Source organism: Varanus komodoensis, unplaced genomic scaffold (genome assembly GCF_004798865.1).
Source record: "Varanus komodoensis strain SLA01 unplaced genomic scaffold, ASM479886v1 scaffold1, whole genome shotgun sequence".
NCBI classification, from domain to species: domain Eukaryota; kingdom Metazoa; phylum Chordata; class Lepidosauria; order Squamata; family Varanidae; genus Varanus; species Varanus komodoensis.
Genome location: NW_025335268.1, coordinates 114,590,275 through 114,607,172, shown reverse-complemented (window position 1 = coordinate 114,607,172; position 16,898 = coordinate 114,590,275). Strand labels below are relative to the sequence as shown.

Here is a 16,898-nt window from a genome sequence, read left to right as displayed (position 1 = left end):
TAATTACTGTGTCTCTCCTCTGAGATATCCTTAGAATCTGGTCTGTCAGGACATCATCCAGGATCTCAAGTTGACCTGGAGGGCGATAACATACCCCCATTGTCCGGTCTCTTTCCCTGTTATGTTAGAAGTAACCATGTACTTTTTGTTCCGCTCCCCACCTTCTTATCTGCCCTTTCTAGTGAGCCTCCTCAAGAGATAATACATACTATTTCACTCATACCTCTACAAAAATGCCTGTACGATGTGCTCAGATTTGCTTGGAGTCAGGCACAGTATACTATACTAGGAAGCACAGTACTTTGGGCCAGACAGCAAGGAGTTGAGGGCATTATGGGGATGAGGGAGAGCCTACCTTCTGAATCCCACAGTTCCTTCCAGTACTGAATGAGACTGACAAGGACATTTCATTGCTCATACAAGGCTCCAGTTGATGGTAGGGCCCTCGGGAACAGGTGGGGAAGGAACAGGTGCTAAAACAAGATTTCAAGGCTCAACAGATAGCAGGGCAGGGGAAGGATTTCATTTGTACAGTATGAGTATTCCCAGGAAGAGATGCCTGGATTAAAGCTGACCAACAGCAAAAAGGCCACCAATATAGTGATGTCTTGCTGGCAATTGCCCACTTTTCTGTACCATAAAAGGACACAAGCTAGGACTAGCTAGGAAGGCAGTAAAAGCAGCCCACAAGCAGCAAAAAAAATGACATACTACTTGTTCATCTCTTCATGAGATCATGACTTAGTTATGGGTAGAAACAACCCACCATAAATTAATTAGACCATGAGATGTGGTGTCAGGTAAACCAGCTCATTATGTAATGTGAGCATTCTCAGTTGTTGTTATGTGTCGTTAAGTTGCCTCCAATGTATGGTGACCCCATGAGCCAAAGCCCTCCAAAATGTCCTGTCTATGAAAGCTCCATTCAGCTCTTTCAAGTTCAAGACTGTGGCTTCCTTTACAGATTCAATATGTAGGGTATTTGGTCTTCCCTTTCATCTTCTGCCTTTGACTTTTCCTAATATGATTGTGTTCCCCAGGGAGTCTTGCCTGTCATGCTGTGCCTCAAATATAATAGCCTCAGTGTTGACATCTTTTCTTTTAGGGAAAGCTCTAGCTTGATTTGATCTAGGACCTACTTGTTCATCGTTTTATCAGTTCAGGGTATTCACAAAGCCCTCCTCCAGCACCATGTTTTGAATGTATCAGTTTTCTTTCTGTGGGCTGTCTTCATTATCCAACTTTCACACCCATCACATTAGATTTCAGGGGGTGCCCTGTGTATACGTGTATACATAGGACACCCCCTGTATATACACATTTATAGGGCTTTTTGTATCTTTGGAAACTAGAATGTTGTAACAGCATCTGTTAAAAATTTTCCTAACAGAACACTCTGTTTTATTGCTTAGTCCAAATAGAAGTAGGATGAAATGCAGCTTAGATAATTTTTATATTATTTTTCCAATGGTGCAAATATATTGTTCTTAAAATAATGAACTTTTTGACATGAATAAACATTCTCATATGTTGTCCTTGTTTTTTATTCTTTACATTGTCCTTAATTTATCCAAAAGACTGTGGTATGCATGTTAGTCAGTCATATGCTTGATTGAAAAGCAGAGATGAAAACAATGTAATACTAAGTATAATTAATAGTATTTACTTTCTAAATAATTGGTGCTGTTCACTGATAATATTTCCTTTTTCTCTCCCTTTGTTGCTGTTGTTGTTTTTTTCTTTCTTTTTATGGATAGCCTTCTGTTGAGTCAGCAAGTCCAGGTAAAGTTTTGATTTTGATTCTTTAAAGATTTGGGGGAAAAGGGAGTGCTCCAGTTAAGAATTTTGTGCAGGAATTAGTGCCACTGTATTGAATTGCTGTGTTTTGCTGTTCTGCTTACCATTAAACACACTTCCCATTTACATTGCTGCCTTAATCCTGGGATGCAGGAAGTTCTGAATTCCATGCAAGAGGTTGATGGGAACAGGATAAATGTTTGCTATTTTGTAATGGTTACGTTTTGGTTCCAGCACTAATAGAAATGATCAGCTTGTGGATAGGTTCATACCACAAGCTTATTGATTCTGCTTACATAATATAGTAGTTCATGTTCTTTTTCTGAAAACTACTTCCCATTATAGAATTACTGGAGATTTTGCAACAGCCCAGTAGTTTTAAAAGTATGAATAAAGAGTCCTTTCACAACAAGAAATACATAAGCTATTGCATTATGGAAACAGAATAAATGTATCTATTATGTCCTTGTATTGGCAATAAGCCCTTTCCTTCATTCACTATATAGGATTAGGACAGAAATTATGTTTATTACTAGGCAGCTCTGCTGAACAAATGATTCTTTTTGAATAGATTATGTCTGTATATTTCCAGTATTCCACATAACTCTTAGGAACAGCTAATTTAGTACTATATTGCTAAAAGTGGAGGCAAGGCAGTAAGGAGCTGTGTTGCTTTTCAGCAGTGACTGTTCTGAGCTGTACAACCTGCACTGATCTTGCTAGCTGTTATGCAGTTTGTATGAGCAATTAGCTGCAAAGATGGTCATTGGCCATTTGTGGTTTGCAGGTGTTGGGCATGCTGGAACACCCCCTCCACACCAAGCCTCTCTTTGGAATATATCAGGGTCACATCTGTTTGCATTCTGTGTTACAACATAAATTTTTCTATACTCTAGACATTCTTTCAGTCATGAGTTCCAAACAGATAGTTGTTTTGTTGTTGCTTTACTTCAAACTTTACAGTAACCTGCTGCTTATTAATTAGTGCAAAGTTGTATGATTCAAGTACTACTGCAGGTCTGTTGTAGATAATATGTGAGCATATGTTGTTTTGTTATGAACCTTCCATAAGTGGTTCTTCTGAGAATGCTACTATTACTTCTAAAATAATAACAAGAACAAGCAGCATATTTTGAGGTAACAACCTGCTTTAAGTTGTTTGTTTGTTCATGTACTGAAAATCTACCCATTAATAAGCAAGACTTTATATTCTGCAGCTATGGCTGGACTATCCTAGATTCCCTTGGCATTTTTGTTTTAAAAATTGAGAATATGATGAATGAATTGTAATATCCAATTACATACATTTACCCAGAAGAGTCATGGGGGCACAATGCCCCAGAAAACCTAGTTTCGAAATATGCCAAATACAAGCAGTATCCCATCTTGTAGCAGCAGCAATAGCATTCATGTGCCTTATGCCAGGCTTATGGATTTTGCTGGGAAAGGCTCAACATGGATATGTCTATCAATGAAAAGAATAAGCCAGAAAGTTAAAGCAATATCTTACCTGAACCATCAGCATTTGTTAATTTATTTTGGCATTTCTAAAAATGTTTTTCATTTTTATATTAACTTTCATTTTAAATATATTGACATGCCATAATATTTATCTTAATTCTGTGGTGGGATCAACCCTGAGGCTATTGATCAAATTGTAGGTGGGTCTGCAACATCAGATGACCATGAATTTGATCCAACGGCTGACATGTTGATTCATGATTTTGATGATGAACGAACTTTAGAAGAGGAAGAAATGATGGAAGGTGAAACAAACTTCAGTTCTGAAATAGAAGATCTCACAAGGGTAAATACTAGAAAATATGTTTAAACTAGTTCTAAAAACTGTCTCTACTTGCTTTCTTTTTGTAAATGTGTAGGAAAGTCTTGGAAATGGCTTGAGAGTTATATGGAAATACATAATAATTTTCAAAATTACTGCAAAATGGTGGTCTTTTAAATGGAATTTGGGTGAAAAGTATTAGGAGTCTTCAGGCTAGTTCCATCCTGAATAATCAACTTTATGTGAGCACTGTTTCATATACTAGGTATTAGTCATGATTCCACAGTAGATCTTGACTCTCTGCATGTAATATATGGTGATGAACTCATGCGAGTTAAAGGGAGACTTCCTGAGTACCCAAGGAACTTTGTAGCTGAAAAATCCTAGCATATGTATTGAGAAGTGGTGATATTTAAAAGCAGTGTGGATTTGATTTAAATCAAATTGATGAAAATCACTAGTCAGTAAGACTAGATTTAAATCATGACTTTTTACATAATTTGCATCCATGCCTGCTCTGCCCGTAGATAGAGGAACTTGGAATCATAGAATAATAATGTTGAGAAGGGCTGTGAAAGGCCATTGGGTTCAAGCCCCTGTTGTTGCAGGACACCAGTTTACACCATCCCACTCAGATGGCTGTTCAGTTTCTTTACAAATTTTTCTCTTGTGGGAGAGCCCATGACTTCTCTAGGCAGCTGGTTCCTCTGTCATATTGTTCTGAGAATCAGGAAACTTTTCCTGACACCTAGCCTGAATCTGGGTTGTCGCAACTTGAATTGATTATTTCATGTCCTACACTCTGGAATCAGTGAGAAGTGATCGTGACCTTCTTCTTTGTGACAGCCTTTGAGGTACTTATAGAGGGATATCATGTCTGCCCTCAGTCTTCCCTTCTTAAGGCTGAACATGCCCAGTTCTATCTCCTCATAGGTTTCCAAACCCTGGATCATTTTTTTGTCCTCCTCTGGACCCTTTCTAATTTTTCTGCATCTTTCTTCAATCTTGAGGTCTGACTAGTAAGGAGAATAGGGGAACCACTGTGATTTGGAAGTAATACTTCTGTTAATGAGTCCCAAAATAGCATTTGCCCTTTTTGCAACTGCTTCACATTGTTGGCTCATATTTAGCCTGTTGTCCACAATTGCTCTGAGTTTTTTTCTTTTTCAGTTCTGTTGAGCCATGTATTGCCCGTCTTGTATCAGTTCATTTGGTTTCTTTTTCCTAGGTAGAGGATTTGTCCTTATTGAATCTCATTCTGTTGCTTACAGCCCAGTGTTCATGTTTATCAAGATTGCCCCAAATCTTTATTCTGTCTTCTAGAGTGTTTGCTATTCCACCCAGTTTTGTATCATTTGTAAATCTGATTATCTTTCCTTGTACTTCCTCAAAATGTTGAAGAGCACCAGGCCCAGGACTGAGCCCTGTGGCACCCCACTAGTTACTTCCATCCAGTTTGAGAAGGTCCCATTGATGAGTACTTTTTGTGTCTGATTTAGCATCCAATTTTGGATCTACCTAATACTTTTTCTATCTAGTCCAGTTTTTGCACATTCGCTTACCAGGATGTTGTGGGGCACTTTTCTTAAAGCTTTGATGAAGTCAAGGTAGATTATGTCCACAGTGTTCCCTCTGTCCCTTTGGGAGGTTGTCTAGTCAAAAAATGAGATTAAATTAGTCTGACAGGATTTGTTTTTGGTAAATCCATGTTGGCTTTTATTAATCTCTGCAATTTGTTTGAGATGCTTGCAAACTGATTTTTTAATAATTTGCTCAGATAAGCATTGAAATGTAAGCATAAGCATCTGTATGTTTGTACTCATGACATGCCAGCCTATTCTTAAACACCCTCACTGATGGGGCTTCAACCATTTTCCATGGAAGCGCATTCTGTACCCGAGGGGTCCTAACCGTACTTCCTGCCACCCACCTTCAATCTTGGCTCCCTGAGCTTTGCTCCATTGGAACGCATCCTGCCCTCATCCGCAGGGAAGAACAGGTCTCTACCCACCTCTATGTAACACCCCATCACATACATATATGCCATTAACAGGTCCCCTCGGAGCGTCCTCTTCTCCAGGCTGAAAAGACCCAGTTCCTTCAGTCTCACTTCATAGGGCTTTCCCTGCAATCCATCCACCATCCTTGTGGCCATTCGCTGAACCGATTCCAACTTTGCTATATCCCTCTTGTAATGAGGGACGCAGAATTGAACGCAATATTCTAGCCTCAGGGGCACCACGTTCATATATAGTGGCAGTAATAACTCTCAATCTAGAAGTCCCACTTCTGGCTATGCAACCAAGGGTGGCATACATCCTCTTGACTGCCGCATCACACTGCTGACTCATGTTTAGCTTGTAGTCGACCAGTGCAGTCGACCAGTACAGACCATAAGCCTGTACTTATGACACCCATTCCTATGCCCCAAGTGCAAGACCTTGTACCTGTCTGCACTGAACACCATCCTGTTGTCCCTGGCCCACTTCCATAGTCTGTCCAGATACTTTTGGATCCAGAGTACATTCTCCTTGGTTGTGGCCACCACCCCCATCTTAGTATGATCTGCAACTTTGATCAGCAGACTGGTCAACCCTTCTTCCAGGTCATTGATGAAGAGATTGAACAGGATCGGTCCCAGGACAGAGCCTTGGGGGACCCTGCTCATTACCAGCCACCATCCCAATGATTCCTCACTAATAGTTACTCTCTGCTTTTGGTCTGTCAACCATGCCCTAATCCAGGAGTCCTCAAACTTTTTAAACAGGGGACCAGTTCACTGTCCCTCAGACTGTTGAGGGATGCACTATAGTTTGAAAAAAAATATGAATGAATTCATATGCACACTGCACATTAAAAATTAATTAAAATTAAAATAAACAATTAATTAAAATTGAAAAATTAATTTAAAAATATTTGCTCTACTCCCTCAGGCTGCAGCAAAAGCCCCAGATGAGGTGGGGAAGAGCATGTCTATATTCAAGGGACATACCTACAACACAACCAAGGCATTAAATACAGTATTTTGCATAATGCAGCTGATGACTGCCGCTGGCATTTACAAAGAATGAAGCAAAAATACTAAGGATAAATACTTTTAATGCCACTCTTAGTATTTGAAGCAAGTCAGCCCAGAAAAATTCCCACAATACACAATGGCTGTATTTGGATGCAGAGATAATGACTACCATATTTTAGTGCAACCTTGTCAAAACTAGTACTGTCCAGAGGAGTTGGACTACAACTTCCATTCGCCATGCTGGTTGGGCATAATGGAAATCATAGTCCTTGCTGCTGCCTTGGTTCCAAGGGAACGGGTGCAGGAGTGAGAGGCCAGAGAGGCAAGCGTGGGGCAGCTCCCTCAGTCAGGAGAGGGCCGTGAGGAGGGAGGTAAGGGCTTCTTTCCGAGGCAAAGGTAGGCGAGGGATGGAGCTATGGCTGGCTGAGCAGGCCACCTCCCATCTCTCCCCACTGCGGGGGGAAAAAGCATGGCAGCCACACCACAACGGCGGCTTGCCCATAGAGGGCCGCAGCTCCTGCATCTCCGCCGCAGTCTTCTCTGGGCAAGCTGCCGCCATCATCGAGTGGCTGACTCCGGGCTCAGCGAGCCAGCCACGTCTTGGCCCACAGCCTGGGGACGTGGCTCACATAATTAAATAGATTTAAAAAGTTATATTTTTCTTACCTTCAATCCTTTTTTAGTGTCTTCGTCTCCCTCCCTCCCTCCCTCCCTCCCTCCCTCTCCCACCCTCCTCTTCTGTTTCCTGCTCTGTATTCTCGCTCTGTGTATGTGTGCAATGGGGGGGGGGTAGAGCCAGCGTACGCTCAGTTGAAGGGAGCTGTTACAATTTGGCACGTGCACCAGCTCTCTGCTCAGTTTCAGAGAACGCCTGCGCCAGCTCAGAGCTTTCAGACTCGCTTGGAGATCATTTTCTCCGAGCGAGACCAAAAGCTCTGAGGCTGGCTGGGTAAGTGCCTGTGGCAGGCCGTAGTTTGAGGACCCATGCCCCAATCCATCGGACAGGGCATCAGTTTATCCCAGAACTCAATTTCTCAGCTGGGATATCATGTGGCACTTCGTCAAAGGCCTTGCTGAAATCCAGGTAAAGCACATTCACCACGTTCCTTCCATCTAGCCACCTCGAAACCTTGTCACAGAATTCCACAAGTTTTGTCTGGCAGGACCTGTTTTTGCAGAAGCCATTTTGCGCACCCTCACTTCCCTATCTCGGGTTACTAGTTCTTTCACTATGATGAGCCTTTCCATTGTCTTTCCTAGAATGGATGTAAGGCTAACCGGCCTGTAATTCCTCATGTCCCCTCTACTCCCCTTTTTGAAGATTAAATCATATAGTTGGAGGGGGCCTAGCTGACCGTCGGGTCCAACCACCTGCTCCGTGCAGGACTCAAGTCACCCATATAGATTTCAACCTGGTCTAAACCTGCTTCACTTCCAATATTAGGCAGGATCAGCCACTTCAGGCTATACAGAATCTCCATAGATCAACATTAAATAATCAGCTTTGAGGATAATTCTGTATTTAAAACCTCATCTTGAAATAGAAAATAGTGGTCCAGTGTTCTTATCTTTCTAAGGAATGTGCATACTTAAAAATATGTGCCCTGGCAAAATAAGGAATAGAATACCAGCACTGTGCTAGGCTCTAGAGTTTGCGCACATAACTTACACTGCTAATTTTTTGAATAAACTGTTTTTCTCCTCTGACAAGCTGTTTGCAGTAAAGGTGAACAAATCTGCTCTGTTGAACATCCAGGAATCTCTAAACCCACAGGACGGGGAAATTACAGACTTCCTCATAATAATCTTATACTTAAATTAAGCGATGAGCAAAGTTCGAAATTGTTCCTGGTGCTTGCAGACTGATTTTTTAATAAATTTCTCCTGAATTTTTTCAGGGATTGATGTTAGACTAACTGGTCTGTAGTTCCCAGGTTCATCTTTTTCCTCTAAGACAGGGACAACATTAGTCCTTCTCCTGTTGTCTGGAAGTTCTCCTGTTTTCCAAGATTTATTGACAATAATAGCCAGTGGTTCTGAGAACTCCTCCACTAGCTCTTCTATGACTCTGGGATGGAGTTCATTGGGTTCTGGAGTTCTGAACATGTTTATGCCATTTGGGTATTCCTTGACCATTTGTATGTCAATTTTGGGCTGCCATCTTTCCCTTTCAGCTTGTACTTCCTCTTGGTTGTAGATTTTCTTGTAGGAGAAGACTGAGGTGAAGTAGGAATTGAGTGCCTGTGCCTTTTCCTTGTTGTCTAATATCACTCTGCCATTCACTCCATGAAAATATTCCCAAACCACAGGCTACACACAAAAAAATCCTAAAACCTACATTCTGCTTAAATGGTTTCACTTTCACTTTTACTGCTTGCCCCTCCCTGCGTGGACTTAGCTTCTTGGGCAGATCTGTTCCACTCCCCACAATCAACTTGAATCACTGAATTCTTTGAAACTTCGAGCTTAGGAGATAAGGGTTTGATTTTGTGTGCATAGATTTGTGGAGGAACAATAGGATTGAGGTCTTATTTTCAATTCTGTATGTTTATTTTATAACATTTTTGCTGGGAAGGAGAGGCATGTGCTCTCTGCAGGCACAAATTCACAGTTCTGAGAACTGTAAAACCAGACATCTTGTTTCTTTTAGGTAGAAAAATTGCCCGATAAATGTACTGAAACCTCTGGAAGAGCATAATATCATGAATGGATTAATGGAATTCATTTACCAAAATATTAAACATTGCACACATATATAGCCTTTTGCTGCATAATTAAAAACTAATCCTTATTTCATGATGAATAACCTTTGTGTCTTAAATAGAAAACTATCTCTAGATAGAACTTTCCACAAAAAGCATTAAAAAAAACCAATCAATTTAAATTTAAAAATCCAATTTAATTTTTAAAAAAATCATTTTTAAAGTTGATTTTTATCAATCTTGCTAAAAAGTATAGTAGAAGATGGGGCAAACAAATTAAGATTATTTAGTATATGTTGGATCATCCCTTACCCTGATAGAAGAATGTACAGACTGTATGTGATAACATGTGTATATAACTGTTTATTTATGTTTATTTATTAATGTTGTAAGCTGCCCCGAGGCTTTTTGCAAATGGGGCAGCATAAAAATGGTTTAAATAAATAAATAAATAAATAAATAAATAAATAAATAAATAAATAAATAAATAAATAAATAGAGTCAGCTATAAATGCTCCATCTTCTTTGAAGTTATGGTCTTCCAGAGGAGCTATAAATAAGGCATTTGGAAAGTTCTATATTATATATTTTGTATGAAATTCATAAAGACTGTTTACTTCGTATAAAAATATGTAAGTCATTTGATTAATTCATATGAGATTTCTTGTCACATTTTTGCATTTTTAACTTTATGTAGTTTTTTTGTATTTTTGAAAATTATTTTAGAGTTCAGATTTGTTAAAAGCCTAACAGGGTTAAGTTAAAGCCATTTTGATGACATGAACATGTAAAAAATTGGAAAAAATAAACTTTTCTTATTGTCAGATAAGCCTGGAGCTTAACATTGCTTTAATATGTTGTTGTTAATGATTCCCTGCAATTAGTGTACTTTACTTTTTGAAGCTAAATGAATGGTCTGGCAAGCCTCTTTGGAAAATGGGAGATCAGCAATGTAATCAGAACATTTTAGGTTGCATTGCCAGGCAGTAGGCACAGTACCTGTGGGGTGTTTTTTGTGTATTTTTTTTTAAATTTCTCTCAAAGTGTTGGTGTGAGACAAATGGCAGCAGAGAAATGTGTCTCTTCAAAGTGGCAAAATTCCTTAGTGACAATACTGCATGCCAATCAGATCTGACATATTCATAAAGTAGATAAGGAAATTCACATGACATGGCAACTCACCATGTGAATAGGTTATGCAGTATTGGTTATTTGTGGAACAATCCATGGTGCACCTGACAGATGATGAGGCTCACTGTGGACTGTCCCCTTGCTAGTCCTACTGCAGATGTCTCAGAGACCTGAGCAGCAGAACCTGTATTGTCTGCTCTTCCTGCTCTGTTGCCAACATCTTTTGTGCTTACTGCAATCTCCTAAGGAACAGATAGTGATCATTATGCCAAAATGCTGAAGCAGAACATTGGAATAGCTGTCACTGCTTTGCCATACGTATACATTACACAAAAAATGTTTGCAAATGTTTTTGTTGATGTAAACAGTTTTCATGGCTGCTTATGTCCCTGATAACACTCTCTCCATTTAGCCTTGTCAAGAACCTTATTTTAAAAGAAAATACTCCTTTAAATAGGAAGGAGTTGGACTTTTCCACTTTCCTGAGTTCCCTGAGGCTTGGGAAAGGGTGGAAAATATGCAGGACGCTGGGAACATTCAGGTCCAAACTTAAACCTAAAGGATTTCAGTGTAAAGGAGGTAATGTATTTGCAACTACTTTTCACAAGAAACACCTTCTCTTTGCTTGCACTTAGCAGATCACTGTTGTATATGTTTTCAAGTGAAAATAAGGTATTGGAAGTCTGGCTTTGTCAATGCCTGTGGATAGTGCCTGCTTTGACTCTTTGTGGAGCCTGTTCAATATTGGGAGTAGCCTAGGGTATATATTCTGATCAAAGGTGTATAATTAATTTGCATAAGCTTAGATATCGTTAATATAATCTGTGTATTTTATTTAATACAGATGGCAAATCTATAGTTGGTACAGATGTTGTACTTAGTTGATGATATTTTGAAAGCATCCCTGAGATGTGAAAACCTTGAGCCACTATCTGATAATTCCTTATAAAATGTAAGAGTTAGGAAGCAAATGCAATGAAGTTGTGGTTTCCTTTTACTTGTTCTATTCTTCCTTTTTTTTCCTCTTAACATTTCTAGTTTATCTCTGTAGTTGTAAGTTATGAACTAAAAAATGTTATTTTGATTTTAACAAGTTCATGGGCCAAATGGGAGATGTATTCCATTATAAGCTTGCAGAAGTATTCCTCTGGAAGAAAATTATCTATTTTAAGAAATAAACGCTTATGGCAGATTGAATGTATGTTACTACCTCAGTCATCACAATGGGTTCATTCTTAAGGTAAATCTATCATCTTCCCAAGGATTTACCAGTAGCTTGCCTGGAAAAATATATTTCAACTGGACTATGGAAAATTAGATGTTCTTGCTTTTTCATTCAAGAGATTCTTCTTCCATCTATTCTCTGTCAAGCATATGTTGTAAATTTTGTGCAAAATAAGCTTAGAATTCAGTAAAAATGATTTTTATATAGCACCTATTCATAGGTTTAACCCATAAATTGTTGGGGCCCTGGTGAAACAACTGAGTGCACAGCTTTCCACTGCTTCTGTTTTGCATCCACTTTCAGCAACAATTCAGGATCAACCCTCTGGGTTGTTGGGGGATAAACAGCCCAGAGTTCTAGGTTTGTATGTCTTTACCAGGCATGTCCTTAAGGTATGAACCTGGAATGCTGGATAGTTTGTTCCTAAACTACTCAGGGTTCCAAATTTTCTCTTTACATCAAACACACTAGGAGCACAGGGTGGGATTGATGATGTTCCTGGATTATGCTGAAAGTTGGTGTAGAACAGGAGGTGAGTGGGCAAGGGGCGCATAGGTAGCAATAGTTGGTTTCTCTGTTTTTCCCCTGCATGCAGAGCAAGAAATGTACCAGAGGGAATGACTGCTCCCTCTAACTTAGCCTTGGATCTTTCCTTGTTTTCCAGCAACCTGCTGTTGTCATATCATACTGCAGCAGTACCTCATTCATGAAAATAGCAAGTAGACTTGAGGCTGGGGATATTTACATAGGTTGACATCTGCTTTCCAGGGGCAGTTGTTGCCACTGTTATCTGGTCAACCTGCAGATTGCATCGTAGTGAAATTATTATAATTTCCTGTTTTAATTCTTTTTTAGGAAGGTGATATGCCAATTCATGAGCTTCTTAGCCTTTATGGCTATGATGGTACTGTACCACTACCAGAAGAGGAAGAAGAGGAGGAGGAGGAGGAGGAGGAGGAGGAGGGTGAGGGTGAAGAAAATGATAACAACAGTGGGTGCAGTGGAGAAAATAAAGTGAGTTAGTCTAAATATTTGATAACTTGGTCTATGCTATTATGTGCTGCACATCATGTGCATTTGGTAAGCTAGCATGTTCATTCCTTGAAGTTGGCATTATGTAGTAAAGCTGTTGTTAATTTAAAGGTAGAGTGTAATTTTGATTTGAAGTTTATCTCTCATGTTAGTGTACATAGGCTCTTAAAGGGGAGAAAGCAAAGGGAAAGTTGCTGTCATAGAGCAGTGTTGAGGAAGTTTATTCCAATATGGTAGTTATATTGCATGATTGTGTGCTATCTTGTCTTTCCATTCAAAAAATAACTAAGTTAATGTCAGCAGAGGGTACTTAGTTCTGGAGGTTGCATGTTGGGTAGAAATGGGCATTATCCCAATCAGTAGCTACAGGAGAAGTTAACAGCTGCATTGGAAAGAAGCCATGTAATTTAAAGGAGGATATGCATGACTGCATTTTCCATTGGCTTCCATCTCACAGTCTCCCCAGTTTGGTCATTAATTTATTTTTTGTCAAACTTCTGAAGAGAATGAGAAAGCATGGAAGCCCATTTTCACTCCTAATATTTATCACAAATAAAACCTTAGGGTCAAGAAATTAGTAAGCAGGCTTAGAGAAAGTTATGAGTATAGTGTTCTACAGGATGCCACATTGAATAGCACTCAAATAAGTAAAGAAAGGGAGGCAAATAATCTTTCAGCATTAAAAGCATTTACTTATTATTCACCTCTGTCATGCAGGTAAGTGGCAAATTGCTTGATTACCATAGCATAGGGATATTTGCCCCTTGACCACTTCTGTGCAATCTGACAAGACTTGAAGACGTGTGTTGGTCCAGAGACTGGAGATAAATATTAACAAGCAAACCTCCTCCTTATGTCTGTTTTTGGATATGTTTCCCTTGCATATACTGGGGCTAGCTAGGGAAACCTTTGATAAGAAATTGGTCATGAGGGAAAGTTTTCCTTTCCTACCACTAGGGAGTAAAAATCTTACTTTGGCTCCAGATTTAACAGAAGCAGTGGAAACCCTGTACGTGGGTTGAGGATTATGTCTGTAGAATGTTAGCATGTGTTCATCTGAATGCATGCATATATGTGCAGTGCCATGCCTACCATGTGAGATTGGGGATGAGTCTTGGAGCTGAAAAGATTGTACGTGCCTGTAATGGTGTGTCTAAATAGGAACATGTGAATTATAGCATCAGAAATGTAAAGACATTTTGTCTATATAACAAGTAGAACAATATGAAACAGAGTTGCTATTCAGAGCTTCCATATTACTTTAAAGCATGGCTCCTCAAACTACAGCTTGCGGGCCAGATCTGAGCTGCCATGCCCATTTATCTGGCCTGCCTCAGAGGTTTTGGACTCACTCGGAGAAAACGATCTCCAAGTGAGTTCCAAAAGCTCTGAGCTGGTGCAGGAGTTCTTTAAAACTGAGCAGAGAGAGACCTGGTGCATGCCCAAATTGCAAGAGGTCAATTGCACATGTGCCGGATTCCCCCCCCCTCCCCGCACATTGCGCACACATACAGAGCGGGACTATGGAGCGGGAAACAGAAGAGAGGTGGGTGGAAGAGAAAGAGAGACGAACATGAAGAAAGGATTGAAGGTAACAAAAATACAACTTTTTAAATCTATTTTTAATTATGCGAGCCCAGGGGCAGCCGGGCCCACGCCCGCTGCCTCACCGCGCCCATGCCCGCTGCTGCTGCCACCTTGCCGGCCCGCAACCACCACCACGGTCTTTAATCTGGCCCCCTGTTGAAAAAGTTTGAGGACCCCTGTTTTAAAGTATATATACTATAAAACACTTCAGATTAGCAAAGGACAGACAATGATGCAAAGGTTTACCTAGTGAAAGTATACTTTGTTACAGAAAATCTTGAAGTTGGAATACTAAATATATTACCTTGTTTAATTTGGTTCATAAACTGTGATAGGAAATGCTATATTATTTGGCTGAATTTTCTCAAAGAAAGATATTAAGACTTCTTAAACATTTAAGTATATATACTATAAAATATACCTCAGATATATCCCTGTGTATATATATATCTGTATGTATGTATGTATACTATAAAAAGTATATATACTATAAAACATATATATACTATATAAAGTGGTACCTCGGCTCACAAACTCCTCAGTTCATGATCAAATCAGGTCCCGAACAGAAATTTCTGAAAACTTTTGCCTTGGGTCATGAACTCTGTGTTGGCTGACGATCGCGATTGCGCCTGTGATCTCATCCGCTTCGCCCCAGAGCACACCCATGATCACACCCACCTCTTCTCCCCAGATCGCACCCGCCTCCCCCTTGAGCATGCCCACGATTGTGCCCGCCTCCCCCCACAGCGTGCCTGCCTCCCCCCCAGTGTGTCCACAATCGCGTCTGCCTCCCCCCCCGATCACGCCCGCTTCAAATTTTAGTGATTAAAAAAAAAATAGTTACAGAACGGATTAACCTTATTTACATTGAACCTTATGGGGAAATTTGACTTGGCTCACGACCAGAGTCCTGGAACGGATTAAGTTCGTGAGCCAAAGTACCATTGTATATATAGCATATATATATACACACACTATATACACACTACACACGCATACACACACACTGTGAAACATACTTCAGATTAGCAAAGCACAGACAATGATGCAAAAGTTTACCTAGTGAAAGTATACTTTGTTACAGAAAATCTTGAAGTTGGAATACTAAATATATTACCTTGTTTAATTTGGTTCATAAACTGTGATAGGAAATGCTTTATTATTTGACTAAATTTTCTCAAAGATATTAAGACTTCTTAAGCATGTTACTCCACTGTTCTCAGAAACAGTTATAGTGCAAACAAAATATTTCTGGCATAAATTTCTACTGCTAGAACATTTCTCCTTTTTGTGATGGTACTTTAGGCTTCATTTGCTTTTGTTTCGGTGGCTTCTGAGATTTGGATTCCAGTCTTGCCAATTTTAATTGAAATCTTGTACATTTTATAAGGAATCCCAAAGCTTTGGCAAACTCTAGAACTAGATAGAACAGGATAATTGCAAGAAGGAAAAACAGATCTTGTGACTCTGACCAAGTTGTTAATGGCATTCTTTCATAGACTTTTGGGAAACTTGAAGTGAATCTTTATTTTAGCAAATCCAATTTAGTACAATCTTGCACATGAGTATAAAACAGCCAATATCACTGTCCATAAGTATTTGTTAAAGGGCAATTTGAGTGAGAGGTAACAAGCCATGTAGAAAACTATAAGATGTATTCTGAACAAATCTTATTTTGTTGTTATGTATTTTGTTCTTCTGAGGCAGTTAAATGTTTTGGTGGAATATATAATTTAGTTATGCATAATAAAGCTCTAAGAAAGCTTTTCATTTAATGAGTGTCTGAGGGCAATCAAACAGAGCTATGCTGCAGCATAGGTGGCAGAAGACTTGGGTTGTATCCAGCCTAAGACAGAGTAGAAGTCATGTTGACATTTAAGTGATGATGAAGGAATCTTTCTTCCATCACCAGTGCATCTGCAAAATGTCAGCCAGCCAAGCAACTCCAGGTGCTTAGAGGCCTCTTCTGCTCAGCAAGGGTAATTGGTGGATATAAATGACTAAATTTGTGGATGATACCAAAGTGGGGGCAGTGACCACAACTGAGGATCAGGTGATCCAGTTCAAGAAGGTTCTGGACAGCCTGTGGAAGTGGGCAGGGGCAATAGGATGGCATTCAGTGTGGATAAGTACATGGTCTTGCACTTGGGACATAGCAATAGGTGTCACAGTTATAAGATGGGGGACAAGTGGCTGGAGAGCAGCACTTGTGAAAGGGATCTTGGCTTACTTGTCAACAGCAGGCTGAACATGAACCAGCAGTGTGATGTGGTTAAAAAGCCAAATGCCAGAATCATGGGTTCCAGGTCTAAGGAGGTGTCTGCACGACTTTGGTGTACCCACAACTGGAGAACTGTGTCCAGTTCTGGGCTCCACTTTACAGGAGAGACATAGCTAGGTTGGAATTGGTTCAGCACAGGAATGGTAGCCAGGTTGGGAGGGATGACACATGAGAAGAGATTGAGAGAACTGGGTCTTTTCACCCTGGAGAAGAGGAGACTCTGAGGGGGTCTTTTAGTGTCTTACAGGTATGTGAGGGGATGTCAAGTGGAAGAGGACCATAACCTGTTCTTCCCTGCAGTGGAGGGCAGGACACTTGGAACTAGGCTTCAGGTTGGA

General features: G+C 40.0%; 1 protein-coding gene across 2 annotated transcripts in view; it reads left to right on the top strand.

The window, feature by feature from the left end:
• The window catches only part of MIER1 (MIER1 transcriptional regulator), a 61,233-nt gene that overhangs the window by 14,715 nt on the left and 29,620 nt on the right, over nt 1-16,898 (top strand). Inside the window, exons 2-4 of one of the 2 annotated variants that reach the window (XM_044440991.1) lie at nt 1,758-1,782; nt 3,459-3,604; nt 12,513-12,671. In XM_044440991.1, coding sequence (XP_044296926.1) covers nt 1,758-1,782; nt 3,459-3,604; nt 12,513-12,671 — 330 coding nt within the window. The remainder of the gene's footprint in view (nt 1-1,757; nt 1,783-3,458; nt 3,605-12,512; nt 12,672-16,898) is intronic. The other variant, XM_044440994.1, reaches the window with a different exon arrangement.